The sequence below is a fragment of the Sinocyclocheilus grahami genome, unplaced genomic scaffold (assembly GCF_001515645.1).
Source record: "Sinocyclocheilus grahami isolate Dianchi unplaced genomic scaffold, SAMN03320097.WGS_v1.1 scaffold825.1, whole genome shotgun sequence".
NCBI lineage: Eukaryota > Metazoa > Chordata > Actinopteri > Cypriniformes > Cyprinidae > Sinocyclocheilus > Sinocyclocheilus grahami.
This window is the reverse complement of record NW_015506004.1, coordinates 60,393-81,041: the sequence shown is the minus strand read 5'-3', so window position 1 is coordinate 81,041 and position 20,649 is coordinate 60,393. Positions and strand designations below refer to the sequence as shown.

At 40.5% G+C, this 20,649-nt stretch overlaps 1 protein-coding gene across 1 annotated transcript in view; it reads right to left on the bottom strand.

The window, feature by feature from the left end:
- LOC107562485 (heterogeneous nuclear ribonucleoprotein L-like) overlaps nt 1-15,062 on the bottom strand; it is a 36,741-nt gene extending 21,679 nt beyond the window's left edge. Inside the window, exon 1 of the mRNA XM_016247116.1 lies at nt 14,797-15,062. Within this exon, the coding sequence (XP_016102602.1) occupies nt 14,797-14,976 (180 nt within the window). The 5' untranslated portion in view covers nt 14,977-15,062. The remainder of the gene's footprint in view (nt 1-14,796) is intronic.
- Between the last annotated feature and the right edge of the window lie 5,587 nt (nt 15,063-20,649).

The window sequence follows — 20,649 nt, the reverse complement described above, 5'->3', positions numbered from 1 at the left end:
CAACACACAACCAACACGCAACCAACACGCAACCAACACACAACCGACATGCAACCAACACACAACCAACATGCAACCAACACACAACCGACATGCAACCAACACACAGCAAACATGCAACCAACACACAACCAACATGCAACCAACACACAGCAAACATGCAATCAACACACAACCAACACGCAACCAACACACAGCCAACACGCAACCAAAACAGCCAACACACAACCAACACACAACCAACATGCAACCAACACACAACCGACATGCAACCAACACACAGCAAACATGCAACCAACACACAACCAACATGCAACCAACACACAGCAAACATGCAATCAACACACAACCAACACGCAACCAACACACAACCGACATGCAACCAACACGCAACCAACACACAACCAACACGCAGCCAACACACAGCCAACACACAACCAACACACAACCAACACACAACCAACACGCAACCAACACGCAACCAACACGCAACCAACACACAACCGACATGCAACCAACACACAACCGACATGCAACCAACACACAGCAAACATGCAACCAACACACAGCAAACATGCAACCAACACACAACCAACATGCAACCAATACACAGCCACAACCAACACACAACCAACACGCAACCAACACGCAACCAACACGCAACCAACACGCAACGAAAACACAGCCAACACACAACCAACACGCAACCAACATGCAACCAACACAACATGACACTCCTAATAGAGATGCAATTCTTCAAAAATCACTCTGAAACTGAACACACAAGAAACCAAAACAGCCAACACACAACCAAAACAGCCAACACACAACCAAAACAGCCAACACACAACCAACACGCAACCAAAACACAGCCAACATGCAACCAACACACAACCAAAACAGCCAACACACAACCAACACAACATGACACTCCTAATAGAGATGCAATTCTTCAAAAATCACTCTGAAACTGAACACACAAGAAACACACACGGATGACGCAGAAACTAAAATAATGCTACAAAATAATTAAATAAATGATGTACTTATTTGTTTCTGTATTTATTCAAAACAATACTCTACAGTTTAAATAATAGCAAATGATTTTCATGCAGCCTGTTTGTTTGTTCTAGAAAAGTGCTGAATCTCAGCAACAGATGCTCAGATGTTTGATTATTCAAGGAAATGATTCTATATGAGCCATCTGACTTTAATTAAACTAATGCATAAACAGGTTAATCAGGCAGACAAACAAGCCTCTGTTTTCAGATGCTTTAAAAATAGCAGTGAATCTGCGGGAAATGAGCACAAGATGCGGTCGCGTCACTGCTGCAGCTGCATGTAATGTCATCACACACGATTGAATTACACAAATTGGACAAATTAATTGTTTCGGGTGACATTTCAAATGCAGAGACACAAATAGCATATTCTCGAGACCGACTGACCACAAGAAGAACTGGACATTCTCACACACACACACACACACGCACGCGTGCACACACGCACACACCACACACACCACACACACACGCGCGCGCGTGCACACACACACACCACACACACTCACACACACACACACACACACACACACTCACTCACACACACACACACACACTCTCACACACACACACACATATACACTGACACACTCTATATGAGGTTTAATACTTTAATGATTTAATCATAACAATAAATATATTTAATTATTTTTAAATAATAGAGTTACTCAAATGAAATTCAGAAAATACAGAAACAACATCAGTGAACAGATGCTTCAGCTGAAAGAAAGAAAGAAAGAAAGAAAGAAAGAAAGAAAGAAAGAAAGATAGAAAGTTTTTATAGATTTTTATAGATATTTATTTTTTAAACACACACACACACACACACACACACACACTCACACACACACACACACACACACACACTCACTCACACACACACACACACACTCTCACACACACACACACATATACACTGACACACTCTATATGAGGTTTAATACTTTAATGATTTAATCATAACAATAAATATATTTAATTATTTTTAAATAATAGAAATGAAATAATGAAATTCAGAAAATACAGAAACAACATCAGTGAACAGATGCTTCAGCTGAAAGAAAGAAAGAAAGAAAGAAAGAAAGAAAGAAAGAAAGAAAGAAAGAAAGAAAGAAAGATAGAAAGTTTTTATAGATTTTTATAGATATTTATTTTTTAAAGAAATAAGATAATATTTAAAAAAGAAAGATTTTCTTTTAGATTTTTAAAAATATTTTATTATAAGATAACATTTTAATATTATTATTAATATTTTATTTTTAGAAAGAAAAAAGAAAGAAAAACATATTAGATTATTTATATTTTTTATTATTATATATTATTTTGTTATAAGAAAGACAAAATATATTTCATTTTTACATATATACTTTTATCATTATGAAAACATTTTATTATAAGAAAGACATTTCTTTCTTGTTTTAAGAAATAACGAAAAAAAAATTATACTTTGTATTATTATAAGATATTTTATTCTGTTACAAGAAATAAGGGAAAAATCTTTTGTATTTTTATCATTTTATTATAAGAAAATATTTTATAAGAAAGAAGGAAATACATTTTTTTTTAATTAATTTAATATTTTATAATAAGATTTTATTTTGTTATAAGAAGGAAAGAAAAAAATATTTTATTTGTTAATATTTGTATTATTATAAGATAATATTTTATTTTACTATAAAAAAAGTAAGAAATAGATGTCGTTTTATTTTAAATGCACGCCTAGCTTATGATTTCTGTGTGTCTGCTATGTTTAGCCAACCAATGACTGTTCAACGTTCTCTATGACAGTGATTAATAATAATACTTCCTGCATTACTTCCTGTTTCACAGACTGTTGTGCTTTGGTCTAGTAATGATGACATTCGTCTCTTGAGAAACGATCATTTGCAGACACGAGTGTGTGTGAGCGTGAAGGACACATGAGCTCTGAAACGCATCCATGAGCCTCGCGGCTTCAGCGTCTGCTCGTTCTTCTCTCCTCATGAGACTCACAGCACGATGCAGCTCACGCATCTGATCCTGATCTGCTCAAAACATCTCCACATAACGCTGAGCAGGACCGTTTCATCTGCAAGCATCAGAGCAGCACAGATCAATCACACTATGAACATCTGAAGCCACTCGCTTCCACAGCAGGAATCACTTCATGATCTGCAGAGCGACAGAGATCTGCTCTCACAGTCACACATCTACACACACATTCACTGATTTTGAGCTTTTCACAGCAGCGTCTGTCACGTCAAAGCACTCCAGCTAGTGCTCTGCCGTGACAAAGCAGCTATTAGTATGACCAAAAATTTATATCACGGTATTTTCCAAAATTATTCCGGTTTCACGGTACATGACGGTATTTTTTTTTTCATGCATGAGCGGGTGTTAACCATATCTTCTACTGATTGAGAGGAAATACTGCAGTATATTGACTTAGAATACACAATTTTACTGTCATGATGAGTGAATATTGCCAAAAATACCACACTAAATAGTGACTAAACACGACCCCTTTTAATACATGTTACCCAGGAGTCACTCTCATTTATAATCGCGGCATCGTCTGATAAACTCAGCATGCATCTACACTAAAGAGCGGCTATGCGGTGGTTTGGCTATATTACTCTTTTGTCTCACGCAGCGCACTGCCTGCGTCTGAGTAACAAACTAAACAAAACAACAAACTAAAAAGTGCATGTGATAATAACAGACGAACTACGCTCATTTATAATTCCTAACACTCAGTAAGCGACAGGTGCTAGGAAACGCTGTTTTGTACTCATTTATTGAGGAGTCTGCTGCGGTGCTTCTCTGCCGCTCGCTGCACAGAACACACGCCGAGAGAGGCGACACTTCTCCGGGAAAGTCAGACCTCGCGCTCGCGGGACAGCACTGGAGAAATCCTCCAGCTGAACCATAGCTAAGCTTTATCCAAAAAAGACTCTAGGTTTGTCAGTATGAATATTCGATGGAAGAAAGCCGCTAAAAGGGTCTGAAAGTTGCTAAATCTAGTGCTAAAGTCGCGCTGGTGTGTGTGAGACGTGGGAGCTGATGGAGCGGGCGCTGGATATTTGTGGAGGTCAGTGTGGATATTGTGGATGAGTTCTTCTGTGTCATCACGCTCTATTAGTTCTACAGCTTCAGTTTCTGAGCTTTCACGCTTAGTAACACATACAGCTGTTCTCTCACCACAGTGCAGCAGTGAAAAGAGACCCCTTTCAAACAGTGCCGCGTTCCCAACGGTGTTTAAGCGACATACACCGGTATTGCAGTATTTAAAAAATTCATATCATAACAAAAATAAACACCGGTATTCGGTATGAACCGGTGTACAGCCCAGCACTACTCCAGCTTCAATTCATATGAGATGACAAGCATATCTAAATAAACAATGATAAATATCCACAAATTATTTTTCCATGATTGGCATATATTGAGAGTGAGGAAGTCAAAGGTCATTATGTTGATTTAATATATATATATATATATATATATATATATAATATTAGTTCAAACAGGTGCAATTAATACAGGTAATGAGTGGAGGATAGGAGGGCTTCTTAAAGACAAACTAACAGGTCTGTGAGAGCTAGAATTCTTGCTGGTTGGTAGGTGATCAAATACTTATTTCATGCAATAAAATGGAAATTAATTATTTAAAAATCATACAATGTGATTTTCTGGATTTTTTTTTTTGATTCTGTCTCTCACAGTTGAGGTGTACCTACGATGAAAATTACACATTCTTTCATTCTTTGTAAGTGGGAAAACTTGAAAAATCGGCAGTGTATCAAATACTTATTTGCCCCACTGTATATATATATATATATATATATATATATATATATATACACACACATACTGTACTACCAAAAATGTCCTTTATGGGAAAAAATGTGTAAAATAAAAGATTTTATATTTTAAAGATTTAATTTTTAAGTTTAAATTAAGAAAATTGTTTTTTCAACTATCATTTGGTATTTTTTATGTTTTATATATATATATATATCTACAGTCAAACCAAAAATTATTCAGACACCAGATATAATTTTTGATATTTTGTTACTAGTGGGTGCAGGACACTATAGTTCATTTATGTACTTGAGGAGAGCAAAATAAAGTAAACTGTGACAAATCATACCCAAAAATTCTTCGTGCAGTGGACTACCAGTAAAACTGATAAACACTTGGGACCAAAAATGCTTCAGACGCTTTGACCTGACCATGTTTTGCTGAAGTGTTAACAGATGAATTTGTTCGAGTTCTTGTCATATGTTATTACCACTTTCTAAACTATAGCGAATAAACCGTGATAATGTGTGAAACATTGAAGGTGTCTGAATACATTTTGGTTTGGCTGTATACTACCCAAAAACATCTTTTTGTGTAAAAACAAATATATTGTCTTGTCTACTATCAGTAGGTAAGTAATAAGCATAATTTAACTTAGGAAGCGCTCACACCCTAAAAACACCCGCGTGGCTGCTGATGCACAGATAGCACCATGCTTCCTCTGCAAACCAGTGACAGAAGCGACGAGAGAGCGGCAGCATGAACAGGAAACAACATGCAATGTCATCCAAAGAGAGCTACACACCACACGATTGTGTAACACTACTCTGGAGACAATCAACAGCAGATCATTCAATCGATACGCTTCCAGCGTTTGTTTGCTTTACAGCTGCGTCATTCCTGGAGACAGACACAAACTCACTTACACCCGACACACAACAGATGCGCTGAATAAAAGACATTAACGAGAACGTCAATGCTCAGAGACTTCAGGAGCGCTTTCAGCACCAATCAAAGGAGTAATTCACCCAGAAATGAACATGCTGTCATCATTTATTCGCTCCAAACCTGTAGGACTTTCTTTCTTCTGCTGAATATAAAACAACACGCATGCTGTACAATGACCAGCGTTCCTCAGAAAAAGAGAAAGTCACACGGGTTTGGAACAACATGAAGGTGCATCAGTGAAGATTTAGGTTTTATTTTCAGTGAATTCACCTTTTAAGGGTAGAAACTACAGATATCAGCATACTGTCATCAGCTGATTATTACATTAAAGACAATTGTTTTGTATTACAAGTTTTCTTGAATGTTACGTTTAAATATGCAATAATATGCTATAATTTGAATACATTTCCAGAAGATAAATCTGAAAATTGCATAAAGTCCGGTTCGAAATTCTTGTTTGATTATGTTGCCATACTAGAGTTAAAGGTTTTTACTGAGGGGATTCTGGATTTCTCTTTTCATCACTCTATAAATCAGAAAATACTGTCAATAGACAGAAAACAAACACATTTTCTCCATGCTTTAGGAATAAGGTGTTATATAAATCAGTGTGAATGATATATGACCAAACCCCTCAGTAAAAACCTTCAGAATACAGACAGGAATAAAACTCTAAGTTTTGGTGTTTGTAAGTGCTGCAGAAGTGGAGGAGAAATCTTTTAAATATATGGATTGAAATTGAAATGTACAGATTTCAATAGATAGATAAAGTGCAAAAACACAAAAATCTTTCCACTAGTCTTCAAAATGGTAGCAGAACAAACCAAAATCTCTATGAAACACAATGTTTTTGCATGTAGCATCTTAAAGGGGTCATATGATGCGATTTCAAGTCTTCCTTTCTCTTTGGAGTGTTACAAGCTCTTGGTGCATAAAGAAGATCTGTAAAGTTACAAAGACTAAAGTCTCAAATCCAAAGAGATATTCTTTATAAAAGTTAAGAGTCAGCCACGCCCCCCTAAAACACCTCGTTCTAACACGCCCCCACATGTCTACGTCACTATGTGGGAAGATTTGCATAACGCCACCCAAATGTTCACCCAAAGAAAGAAGACGTAACTTTATTCTCGCTGTAGTATTGTTGCTGCCGCCGCCATGTCGTGAAGACGCTGTGTTTCGTTGTGAAAGTGAAACTACTTTGTTTGGTCTTCCAAAAGAGGACACGACTAGAAATCAGTGGTTAAGTTGTATTTACAACACTGTTCCAGAACACTTCAACCCAAATATTCAGATGTGTGCAGCACATTTTATGGAGGACTGTGTCCTGATCCTGGGAGAGTAGACTACAATGTTCTGTTCTGACTCACAGACTGTAAGTACATTTTTTATATTTAAAGGATTTGCAGCTGATGATTCAAACGTGAGTTTTGTTGTTTGTCATTTCTCCGATCACAAATGCAGACATGGTTTTATGTTTACGCAGCGCAATGCAACGCAATGCGTAAAAAGACAGTACAAGTCATTATAATCCATAATTATGTCCCCACTGGATGCAACGAATGCCTCGTTTATAATGAGTTTTAATGTGTTTGTCTCGTCGCTCCGGCCGGACAGGGCATCATCACAGTATGGTGAGGGGCGTAACATTTCCGTCACACGCTTGAGGTATTCGGCCAATCACAACGTACTGGATAGCTGGCCAATCACAGCACACCTCGCTTTTCAGAACGATGAGCTTTGTAAAAATCGAGGCGTTTCAGAAAGGCGGGGCATAGAGGAGAAACAATAATGTACAGTATGTGGAAAATAATGTTTTTTTTTAATCATAAACCGAATAAACACATTTCATTACACCAAATACACAACATAATGTTCTTTTTAGCAGCATCATATGACTCCTTTAATGTTACAGCAGCGCATGTTATGGCATATAATACATCAAAACCCATAATTCATCAGCAGAACAGTATGATCCAGAGCAGGTCGGCCTCCTATCAACACCACAGTGACCCTGTTTAGCTGCTCGTGCGCCATCATCCCGCTGAGATCCCAGTGACGTGCCGAGAGCAGCGACTCACATACATGTGCAACCATCGCTCAGATCAGACAGTTAAACCAGCCAATAAAAGCCACTTAGTATTCAAATCATCAAGAGGAACTTTCCTCAGAGCTGAGCGATTCGCTCTAGGCATAATACTGAAACCATTATATCTGTCTGTCTCTTTCTGAGCGTCTGGACTGTGAACACACTCAATCACACACAGTTCTATCACGGAGCGTGTCAAGAAAACAATGAATGAGATGCACACGCACACACACTGTTTCTAGAGATCATATTAAAGTCAATATGAAACAAGCTCAAATTAAGCATGTGCAATAAACTGATGCTCTGACTTACAACTACAATTCAATGTGTTTGCATCATCTGGTCTCGCATAAATATGTTTAATGTTTTAGTAAAAAGTAGATTACAGATTATGCATATAAATGAAAATGAATACAATTTTTTGTGGTCATTTCATTAGAAAAGTATTTTTACTGCATAATTAACCATGATTTTGGAACCAGGAACATGTACTAGTAAGTTAAAATAGGTCAATTACTTTACAATTACAACATGCTTACTTTAAACGTTGAGTGTACAATTAAATTGACTGATTAACATAAAATGTGACTGTCATTTTTCACAGATGTGATAATATTTTAACATGATTTATTAAAAAGTAGTTTACTGTCATAATTGTGCATATAAATTATTCAATATCATCCTTCCTCGCGTTCAGTTAATTTAAAGCATGCTTTGATTATTTTTACGACACACTTTTCACATACAATTAATCCAGGAACACGTTCTATTAAAATAATAGGGCTCAATTATGATTTCATGCTGACTTCAGATGTAGAGCGAACGCTGTTATCATGTATGCAGATAAATTCAGACACAGTTGTGGTATTTTTCATATATTAAAATGGTTTAGTAAAACATACATTACTGTTTAAAGTCACATCTTAAAAACAAACAAAAAGCATCACGTCTGACAGCCGAGGACATTCAAAGCGACCCGCTTTCATAAATGACTCGTGATTCAGTTCTCATTCTTGCTCTCTAACTCCTTTTATGGTAACCGATCTCCAGTTTCTAAAAATGTCACATGTTAAATAAAGGTCATCAACTCGTCCACAAGTTCACAGGTCTGACCATAAACACTGAGGAAACTAAACCACGTCTCCAGGGTATCAAACTCTTCCTCTGTGAACACACACATTCAGACAATCTGATGTCAATCGCTTTAAAGTGACTCTGATAGGCCTGCATTAGACAGAAACAGCATCCAGTGATTTAGAGATCCAGTCATGGTCAGTGTGAACGGGTGAATCAGATCTGCAGTGATGCATCAGACACACTTCACGGGTGATGTTTACTCACTCGTGTGTGTGTGTGCGTGTGTGTGTGTGTGTGAGAGAGTGTGTGTGTGTGTGTGTGTGTGAGAGAGAGTGTGTGTGTGTGTGTGTGTGTGAGAGAGAGTGTGTGTGTGTGTGTGTGTGTGAGAGAGAGTGTGTGTGTGTGTGTGTGTGTGAGAGAGAGTGTGTGTGTGTGTGTGTGTGTGAGAGAGAGTGTGTGTGTGTGTGTGTGTGTGAGAGAGAGTGTGTGTGTGTGTGTGTGTGTGAGAGAGAGTGTGTGTGTGTGTGTGTGTGTGAGAGAGAGTGTGTGTGTGTGTGTGTGTGTGAGAGAGAGTGTGTGTGTGTGTGTGTGTGTGAGAGAGAGTGTGTGTGTGTGTGTGTGTGTGAGAGAGAGTGTGTGTGTGTGTGTGTGTGTGAGAGAGAGTGTGTGTGTGTGTGTGTGTGTGAGAGAGAGTGTGTGTGTGTGTGTGTGTGTGAGAGAGAGTGTGTGTGTGTGTGTGTGTGTGAGAGAGAGTGTGTGTGTGTGTGTGTGTGTGAGAGAGAGTGTGTGTGTGTGTGTGTGTGTGAGAGAGAGTGTGTGTGTGTGTGTGTGTGTGAGAGAGAGTGTGTGTGTGTGTGTGTGTGTGAGAGAGAGTGTGTGTGTGTGTGTGTGTGTGAGAGAGAGTGTGTGTGTGTGTGTGTGTGTGAGAGAGAGTGTGTGTGTGTGTGTGTGTGTGAGAGAGAGTGTGTGTGTGTGTGTGTGTGTGAGAGAGAGTGTGTGTGTGTGTGTGTGTGTGAGAGAGAGTGTGTGTGTGTGTGTGTGTGTGAGAGAGAGTGTGTGTGTGTGTGTGTGTGTGAGAGAGAGTGTGTGTGTGTGTGTGTGTGTGAGAGAGAGTGTGTGTGTGTGTGTGTGTGTGAGAGAGAGTGTGTGTGTGTGTGTGTGTGTGAGAGAGAGTGTGTGTGTGTGTGTGTGTGTGAGAGAGAGTGTGTGTGTGTGTGTGTGTGTGAGAGAGAGTGTGTGTGTGTGTGTGTGTGTGAGAGAGAGTGTGTGTGTGTGTGTGTGTGTGAGAGAGAGTGTGTGTGTGTGTGTGTGTGTGAGAGAGAGTGTGTGTGTGTGTGTGTGTGTGAGAGAGAGTGTGTGTGTGTGTGTGTGTGTGAGAGAGAGTGTGTGTGTGTGTGTGTGTGTGAGAGAGAGTGTGTGTGTGTGTGTGTGTGTGAGAGAGAGTGTGTGTGTGTGTGTGTGTGTGAGAGAGAGTGTGTGTGTGTGTGTGTGTGTGAGAGAGAGTGTGTGTGTGTGTGTGTGTGTGAGAGAGAGTGTGTGTGTGTGTGTGTGTGTGAGAGAGAGTGTGTGTGTGTGTGTGTGTGTGAGAGAGAGTGTGTGTGTGTGTGTGTGTGTGAGAGAGAGTGTGTGTGTGTGTGTGTGTGTGAGAGAGAGTGTGTGTGTGTGTGTGTGTGTGAGAGAGAGTGTGTGTGTGTGTGTGTGTGTGAGAGAGAGTGTGTGTGTGTGTGTGTGTGTGAGAGAGAGTGTGTGTGTGTGTGTGTGTGTGAGAGAGAGTGTGTGTGTGTGTGTGTGTGTGAGAGAGAGTGTGTGTGTGTGTGTGTGTGTGAGAGAGAGTGTGTGTGTGTGTGTGTGTGTGAGAGAGAGTGTGTGTGTGTGTGTGTGTGTGAGAGAGAGTGTGTGTGTGTGTGTGTGTGTGAGAGAGAGTGTGTGTGTGTGTGTGTGTGTGAGAGAGAGTGTGTGTGTGTGTGTGTGTGTGAGAGAGAGTGTGTGTGTGTGTGTGTGTGTGAGAGAGAGTGTGTGTGTGTGTGTGTGTGTGAGAGAGAGTGTGTGTGTGTGTGTGTGTGTGAGAGAGAGTGTGTGTGTGTGTGTGTGTGTGAGAGAGAGTGTGTGTGTGTGTGTGTGTGTGAGAGAGAGTGTGTGTGTGTGTGTGTGTGTGAGAGAGAGTGTGTGTGTGTGTGTGTGTGTGAGAGAGAGTGTGTGTGTGTGTGTGTGTGTGAGAGAGAGTGTGTGTGTGTGTGTGTGTGTGAGAGAGAGTGTGTGTGTGTGTGTGTGTGTGAGAGAGAGTGTGTGTGTGTGTGTGTGTGTGAGAGAGAGTGTGTGTGTGTGTGTGTGTGTGAGAGAGAGTGTGTGTGTGTGTGTGTGTGTGAGAGAGAGTGTGTGTGTGTGTGTGTGTGTGAGAGAGAGTGTGTGTGTGTGTGTGTGTGTGAGAGAGAGTGTGTGTGTGTGTGTGTGTGTGAGAGAGAGTGTGTGTGTGTGTGTGTGTGTGAGAGAGAGTGTGTGTGTGTGTGTGTGTGTGAGAGAGAGTGTGTGTGTGTGTGTGTGTGTGAGAGAGAGTGTGTGTGTGTGTGTGTGTGTGAGAGAGAGTGTGTGTGTGTGTGTGTGTGTGAGAGAGAGTGTGTGTGTGTGTGTGTGTGTGAGAGAGAGTGTGTGTGTGTGTGTGTGTGTGAGAGAGAGTGTGTGTGTGTGTGTGTGTGTGAGAGAGAGTGTGTGTGTGTGTGTGTGTGTGAGAGAGAGTGTGTGTGTGTGTGTGTGTGTGAGAGAGAGTGTGTGTGTGTGTGTGTGTGTGAGAGAGAGTGTGTGTGTGTGTGTGTGTGTGAGAGAGAGTGTGTGTGTGTGTGTGTGTGTGAGAGAGAGTGTGTGTGTGTGTGTGTGTGTGAGAGAGAGTGTGTGTGTGTGTGTGTGTGTGAGAGAGAGTGTGTGTGTGTGTGTGTGTGTGAGAGAGAGTGTGTGTGTGTGTGTGTGTGTGAGAGAGAGTGTGTGTGTGTGTGTGTGTGTGAGAGAGAGTGTGTGTGTGTGTGTGTGTGTGAGAGAGAGTGTGTGTGTGTGTGTGTGTGTGAGAGAGAGTGTGTGTGTGTGTGTGTGTGTGAGAGAGAGTGTGTGTGTGTGTGTGTGTGTGAGAGAGAGTGTGTGTGTGTGTGTGTGTGTGAGAGAGAGTGTGTGTGTGTGTGTGTGTGTGAGAGAGAGTGTGTGTGTGTGTGTGTGTGTGAGAGAGAGTGTGTGTGTGTGTGTGTGTGTGAGAGAGAGTGTGTGTGTGTGTGTGTGTGTGAGAGAGAGTGTGTGTGTGTGTGTGTGTGTGAGAGAGAGTGTGTGTGTGTGTGTGTGTGTGAGAGAGAGTGTGTGTGTGTGTGTGTGTGTGAGAGAGAGTGTGTGTGTGTGTGTGTGTGTGAGAGAGAGTGTGTGTGTGTGTGTGTGTGTGAGAGAGAGTGTGTGTGTGTGTGTGTGTGTGAGAGAGAGTGTGTGTGTGTGTGTGTGTGTGAGAGAGAGTGTGTGTGTGTGTGTGTGTGTGAGAGAGAGTGTGTGTGTGTGTGTGTGTGTGAGAGAGAGTGTGTGTGTGTGTGTGTGTGTGAGAGAGAGTGTGTGTGTGTGTGTGTGTGTGAGAGAGAGTGTGTGTGTGTGTGTGTGTGTGAGAGAGAGTGTGTGTGTGTGTGTGTGTGTGAGAGAGAGTGTGTGTGTGTGTGTGTGAGAGTGTGAGTGTGAGAGTGTGTGTGTGTGTGTGTGTGTGTGAGAGTGTGAGTGTGTACCATACCATGGTATTTCCTGGGTCAGTCCATCTCAATATATAGGCTACTATGTAGCAAATCTCAACTGCTTGATTGTTTATATCATCGCAAATGTTACTATATTATTATCCAGCTCTAATATAACTTTCTATAAAGATGCTTTGAAATTGCGTGTATTGGACTTGATCAAGTGCAACAAAAATGGTAAAGTTGGTTACTTGAGCATGTTTAAATTTCCTAATTTTTAATTACCTGATAATGCACAACTAGTGTTGAGGGTAGCGCATTACAAGTAACCAGAGTTATGCAATCTGATTACTTTTTCAAGTAACTAGTAAAGTAACGCATTACTTTTTAATTTATAAGAAAATGTCTTTTTCAGATATACTTTGTTTCTCCTGTATTGACTGACAGCTCTCTTGTGCTCATGTTGAGAGAATCAGGAGTGAGTGCAGAGGTGTAGATCTGGACTAAGTGTCAACATGCTTTTACTCATCTCGCTCGCACAGAAACAGAAACAGATTCAGTATTTCTCAAAATGACTAAAAACAGTGAAATGCAAACTCAGAATCTGCAAAACCTGCGATAATTATGTTAAATAACACAATGATCCTTTATGTATTTAATCGCATTTTATTAACCAACGTCTTTGCTGCTGAGATTCGATGATCCAGTTCAACCATTCGAATACGCATTTGACTTTAGATAAAAATGTTTCGTGCTGAAGAGCGAAAAATGAGCCCATGCAGCCCAGATGAGAAAAAAAACACAATTAGTTACTTTTTTCGGGAGTATTCAGTGCATTACTTTTAAAAGCAACTTTCGCAACACTGTGCACAATCACCAGTCTTTGTTTTTTATTGACTTGGTTTAAGCGCACGTGGCATCTTTGTGAACAACACATTTTGGGTTAAACGTGCGTTTACGGATTTTAACGTCGGCTCTGGATGGTCCCCGAAACTAGATATTTTGCACTTTCATGTTTTTTGAGGCCTGTTCACACCAAGGACGATAGCTATTAACGATAAATATATAGTTCTACAAATCGTTCTCACTATTAAAGAATAGCACAGTCCACACCGCAGCTATAACGATAAAGGCACAGAGAAACGAATATTTTCCAGCTGATGAACGATTAAAAACATCAGAATCAATCCTGCTCTAATTGAAAGTTATCGTTCTTGGTGTGAACGGGCCTTTAGACTTAGAATAAGTCCAATGAGCCAATGTGTCCAGATGATAAAAATGAAGACTATATGCTTAAAAAAGCCGAGATGTTGTTTAAATCTGATCAAATCTGATACTTTGCATGAATGTCGTAAGAAAGAAGCAGATTATTGTTCACGCATACAACTGAAAATGATCCAAGTCTTTGTGTGCATTTAACAAAACAAAAACATGCCTTTAATTGTTTTCACGACATGCTTTTTAAACGGAGTTAAAAGAGGTTAAATATAAAAGATGAAGTCATGCTTTTGATGTAGTGAACACTTATCTTGTACGTAAATTAATTTATTAAAATTCTGACCAAACAATGTGATCGTGTCGTTATTCACAGATTAGGGTTTTGTACGTTTTAGTAGAAAAAAGATTAAAAGTAGAACACTTCCTTAAGTTCATTTAATTGAACAAAACTGATCATTTTTACTAACAATAATCACAATTCGACCAGAAACACGCACACGTTAAAATAGATCAAGTGCATATTATAAACGTACAGTTATAACACTGTGAATTAATTTATGAATATGCTATTTTACATGTTTTAATAGAAAAGAGATGAGTGCACTCCATATATGTTGCGCTGATCTGTTTACTTGAGTTATTTTATATTTACTGCTGCTGACTTCTCTACACTGAATGCACAGCTGAAGAGCTTGATTTATGAATTCATAATAACATGACATCTTATGGGGAATGTATTTGTTATCTTATTGATGTCACTGAATGGCTCTGTTCCTGTTTATCATCTCCCTCTCCCTCTCTCTCTCTCTTTGCAGTGCTTTGGCATCATGCACTATATATTAATGAATGTATATTCAGATGTTCTCTGCATAATTATTACTCTGATGATGCTGATGCTGATGCTAGTGCTCAGTACTGAGAGTGATGCGGCTCTGACCTTCCTCTCCGCGGAGCTCCAGCGCGCTCTGCTCTGCCCTTCATCCTCCTCATCGTCACCCAGGAGCCCCGCGGATGCTGAGTCTGACTCCTCGCCTTCCTCCAGCTCCTCCTCATCCTCAGCCTCGCCGGACACCTTCAGGCGCTTGGGCGCGCGCTCGTACTCCTCCAGCGCGGACATGATGGATCAATCACAATCAATAATCGGAGGCTGATCGAAACGATGCCTCACAGCTCTGCGCTCTCACGCCCTCGACCCTCTCACTGCGGCGCTGACGTCACGCCGGGTTTTGATTGGATCCGGCGTCTGAGTGACAGCGAGGCGGCGGCGCTGATTGGCTGAGACGGGGCATGCGTGAAGAGCACGGGGCTGCTTTAACAGTGTGACATTAAAAATACTTATAATCATCACTTTGAGCTTCTTTGTGTGAGCGTCACTTTATAATAATGAGCATGTGAAGCGGCATTCATACAAATAATAATGTCCTTTTACAAAGAAATTAAGTTCAATGTGTAAAAAAAAATAAGTTCTATTATTATGATTCAGTAACACTTCATTAAAAGCTCAATTAAATCTGAATATTTTAGCAGAAGGAAGATGACCTGGAGAAACTGAAATCTGAGAATATGGGTCAAATATGAGGAAGTGACATCATGTGGCATTTGTCTCAGAACAGAAGGGGTCATGTGATGATGCTAAAAAGAACATTATTTTGTGTATTTGGTGTAATGAAATGTGTTTATGCGGTTTAAGGTTAAAAAAACACATTATTTTCCACATACTGTACATTATTGTTTCTCCTCTATGCCCCGCCTTTCTGAAACGCATCGTTTTTTTACAAAGCTCATCGGTCTGAAAAGCGAGGTGTGCTGTGATTGGCCAGCTATCCAGTGCGTTGTGATTGGCCGAATACCTCAAGCGTGTGACGGAAATGTTACGCCCCTCACATACTGTGATGCCCTGTCCGGTAGGGATGGGCGATACCGCTTATTTTATTTTCGATCCCATACCGATATTTTCAAGCCCCGTATATCGATACCGATACCGATACTTCTAAACTAAACTTAGAAACAAGAAACATTTATTATTATTGCTGCTTTATATCTGTGTGGAAATCGTGATGCATTTTTGAGAATGAATGTTATATATAGTAACAATGTAATGTAATGTAATAATGTGGCAACGGTTTCTTAAGATCTACTTATGCTTCTGATGCTTTTGGGAAACGCAGCTCTACCTGAACAAGCATTCTGAGCCACGCGTCAGCAGCGAACGCTGTCTGTGATTGGCTGGTTCCGTCTTTCAGCATTTGCGTGTGTTCCGATGAGCAGAACGAGCCGTTTTAGGGGGGCGTGGCTGACTCTTAACTTTTATAAAGAATATCTCTTTGGATTTGAGACTTTAGTCTTTGCAACTTTACAGATCTTCTTTATGCACCAAGAGCTTGTAACACTCCAAAGAGAAAGGAAGACTTGAAATCGCATCATATGACCCCTTTATCAGTCTAAGAATATAAATACAAACTGGATGGATGGATGGATGGATGAGTGAGTACACCTCTCACATTTTTGTAAATATTGTATTATATCTTTTCATCGTACCCACTGTATATACAGTATCTCACAGAAGTGAGGACACCCCTCACATTTTTGTAAATGTTTTATTATATCTTTTCATGTGACAACACTGAAGAAATGATACTTTGCTACAATGTTAAGTAGTGAGTGCGCAGCTTGTATAACAGTGTAAATTTGCTCTCCCCTCAAAATAACTCAACACACAGCCATTATTGTCTAAACCGCTGGCCACAAAAGTGAATACAGCCCTAAGTGAAAATGTCCAAATTGGGTCCAAAGTGTCAATATTTTGTGTGGCCACCGTTATTTTCTAGCACTGCCTTAACCCTCTTGGGCATGGAGTTCACCAGAGCTTCACAGGTTGCCACTGGAGTCCTCTTCCAGATGTTAGAGACCTTGCGCTCCTCCACCTTCCGTTTGAGGATGCCCCACAGATGCTCAATAGGGTTTAGGTCTGGAGACATGCTTGGCCAATCCATCACCTTTACCCTCAGCTTCTTTAGCAAGGCAGTGGTCGTCTTGGAGGTGTGTTTGGGGTCGTTATCATGTTGGAATACTGCCCTGCGGCCCAGTCTCCGAAGGGAGGGGATCGTGCTCTGTTTCAGTATGTCACAGTACATGTTGGATAGAAGGATGATAGATGGATGTTGGATAGATGGAAGATGGATAGACAGAGGATGGATGGATGTGTAAAAACAGATAGATATGGTCAGATGTTATTTAGATCGATGGCCAGATCTGTTTTTGATGGTTCATGTTCCATGTGTTTAGATGCGGCAGTCAGGTTTCAGATGTTGCTCATGTGAGTCTGTCATCAGTCTCTCCCATCACTCCTCCTGTCGGCTCGGTCCAGACGTCTGTGGGTTCATGAAGTGTTAAAGCGGAGCTGAAGATGCGTCTGTGGTTGTAGGCCATTCTCCCACAGTTCCCAGCAGCATCAGAAGCTCTTTGAGAAGAACACAGTCTTCAGCTGCAATTACAGCCCATTTGAGACTTGCCGCACATCTCTCAATAAATCCTGCCAAACACACAGACGATGATAATAACGTCTCCCGCCGTGCTGCTGGAGAGCAGAGCGCTGTGGTGTGATATCTAAGCAGTCGTCTCTCTTGTACCTTTTGTTCACTAGGGAGGAAATTGGTGAATTTGCATCAAATAGTGTTTTGCAGCCAGTGCAGCGGCAGGTGCTTTTCTAGCATCTGAACATGTTTAGCAGGAGGCGTTTTATCTTTCCAGACTGAAGAGATAGAGCTGCTAAACCTGGAAAACCACAGAGATCTATCTAGGACAGAGGTGTGCTGCACAAACGCGCCTCTGCTTTGCAGGCGTGTGAGTGTGTGTGTGTGTGTGTGTGTGTGAGTGTGTGTGAATGTGTGTGTGTGTGTGTGTGTGTGAGTGTGTGTGTGTGTGTGTGTGTGTGTGTGCGTGTGTGTGTGTGTGCGTGTGTGTGTGTGTGCGTGTGTGTGTGTGTGCGTGTGTGTGTGTGTGCGTGTGTGTGTGTGTGCGTGTGTGTGTGTGTGCGTGTGTGTGTGTGTGCGTGTGTGTGTGTGTGCGTGTGTGTGTGTGTGCGTGTGTGTGTGTGTGCGTGTGTGTGTGTGTGCGTGTGTGTGTGTGTGCGTGTGTGTGTGTGTGTGTGTGTGTGTGTGAGAGAGCGTATGAGTGTGTGTGTGTGTGTGTGTGCAAACCGGTGGAAAATGCCTGGTTTAAAGACAGATTCTACGTGATTCACAAAGACAACAGCACATTTAGCACTCAAGCACAGGTTTCCATCTTCGCATCAAACGTCCTCGTCTTCGCAGCCCGTGTCAGAATATATCAGGCGTGTGTGAATTCTCAAGAAGACCTTAAAAATATTCACCCTGAAATAGCCGAGGAGCTCTTGAGCAAACATCTCGCGCTCGTGTGGCGTCTGCAGTTGGTTGTGTCTTTCCTGTAATCGACAGCAGGCCAGTTATTTCAGGTTAACCTTTTGATCGTGAAGTGAAACCAGTCCAAAGTCTGATGTAGAGGGAAAATACCCACAGTTCAGTTCAGATAACTGCCATATAGATCATAAACAATAGTACTGCACATGAGATAATGTGAGTTTTCAATTTGTATAAAACATGACGGATTCAAGCTCAAACATTCATCCTGAACAAATGAGAGACTCTTTAAGATCACTATGACTTGTTCACAAGTTTGTGCATCACACAATTCTGACTTTTTTGCAAGTTTATATCACATCATTCTGATTTCTTTAGCAAGTTTTCATATTGCAATTCTAACTTTTTTTGGCAAGTTTACATATCACAATTATGACTTTTTTCCTCAGACTTCTAAATTTATATCTTGCAATTCTGACTTTTTTCTTGGAACTCTGAGTTTACAATAAGTATATAAAAATAATAAATAAAATAAAAAAGTCTGAATTGTGAGATATAAATTAAGAATTCTGAGAATTTTTTATTTTTTTTTACTTTTTCATTCGGTGGCGTAAATAAGCTTCCATACGTCAGTGATGACACTGATTGTGAAGCTCAGTTTAGTCTCAGATGTTTCTGTGTTAATTAGATGAGCTCGTATCTGCGCTCTGTGAGACTCTGCTGTGTTTGACGGGTCAGACAGAGGTCAAGGCGGCTGGAATCCGAGCGACCCGTCTGACCAGCTCATTAACTGCTTACCGCAGACCATCATGCTTTTGTTCGACCTGACAAGCAGCTTATTTAGCTACACATCATGAGATGTTGAGCCTAACGAGAGGGTTTATTGATCATATTGTGACAGGCGGAGGGTTCGAGCTCTACAGACGCTTCATTAGAGATACTGACGCTTGACCTACTTTCATCAGGATTCCTGCGTTTCTCTCCATCCAACGCTGGCCTGATTTCACATGTCTGGAAACATGAAGAGAGACACTCTCACACGCGCTCACACTCACACACTCACACACTCACACACTCACACACTCACACACTCACACACACACACACACACACACACACACACACACTCAGACGCGCACACACACGCACACGCGCACACACACACACTCACACACACACACACACAGACGCACACTCACACACAGTTCATCATCTGAAGCTGAACATCTGCACAATCATGGAGGATCAGTTGAGAGAATAAGAGGCATCTGTGGATATGAATCTAGTAATCTCTGATATAACGGCTGTAAGTGTGAGTTACAGTTTTTTTTACAATAATTTTTGCTCTAATAACAGAAGCTTCATGTCATTTTTCAAAACTCTAGACACAAAACTCAAAACAGTCATTATTTATAACACAGGCTGTCCAATCTTCAAAACTTTGCATATTGCGTTCATATCTTTAAAGAAGCCTTGCATTTGCAGAAGCATTGGTTCAAAATACTAATTTATTATGAAATATGATAGGAACATTACTTTAGATCTCCCACACACAAGATACCCATAGTCTCACTGTTTAGTTGTTAATACAATCATTAAATATAGCTGCTCAAAACACATGATGCAGCTATTATTATGGTTCCACACATTCATATGTCAGTGTAATAGACTAGAGAGAAAAGTACAGACACTGGAATCATTAAACAAACTTTGAAAATGATTGATGAAATACACAACTCACCAGGTTTTTCAAAAAACTTGAAATAAGAAAAAAAAACAGATGAGAAAAAAACTACAGTAAGCCTAGAGCAAAATGTCACTCACTGCACTTCTATGTTTTTCTCAGCCCTGTCTTGTGTATTTGGCCACAGGTTCTCATCCACATCATAACGTATGTTTTCTTCAGCTAAGCATCTTCTGGCATGACACATACAGGCCTGACGGTGGTCTCCTGTGACGTCACTGCATGCATCATCTATGAAAACAAATACTGATAACAATGATATAGAATTTTTGGGGTTTGTTTTTTTTCTCCCAGCAACAGGCATCTTGAACCTGACCATACCTGAACATACTCAGCTGCTTCACTTTCATAATCTAAACATTCAATATTGTTCATCATTTCCATAAAAGCTATGCTTCAAGAGTAATGCAACAGTTATGTAGCATTTTGAGCAGTTGTATCAGTTGATCGTTAGATCATTGTAATGAAATGAATAGACACTCAATTCAGATGTAATGTGTGAGTGCATTGTGAAATAGTAATGCTTTGATGTTGTGTCATTTGGAACTGATGATTTTAGTTCAGTGAACAACAGATCTTTGGTTCATGTGTATTGTATCCAAGCATTTAGACAAAGTGTTAAGTGTTTTGAAAAATGTGCATTTTGATCATCGGTTGTGAATTATGT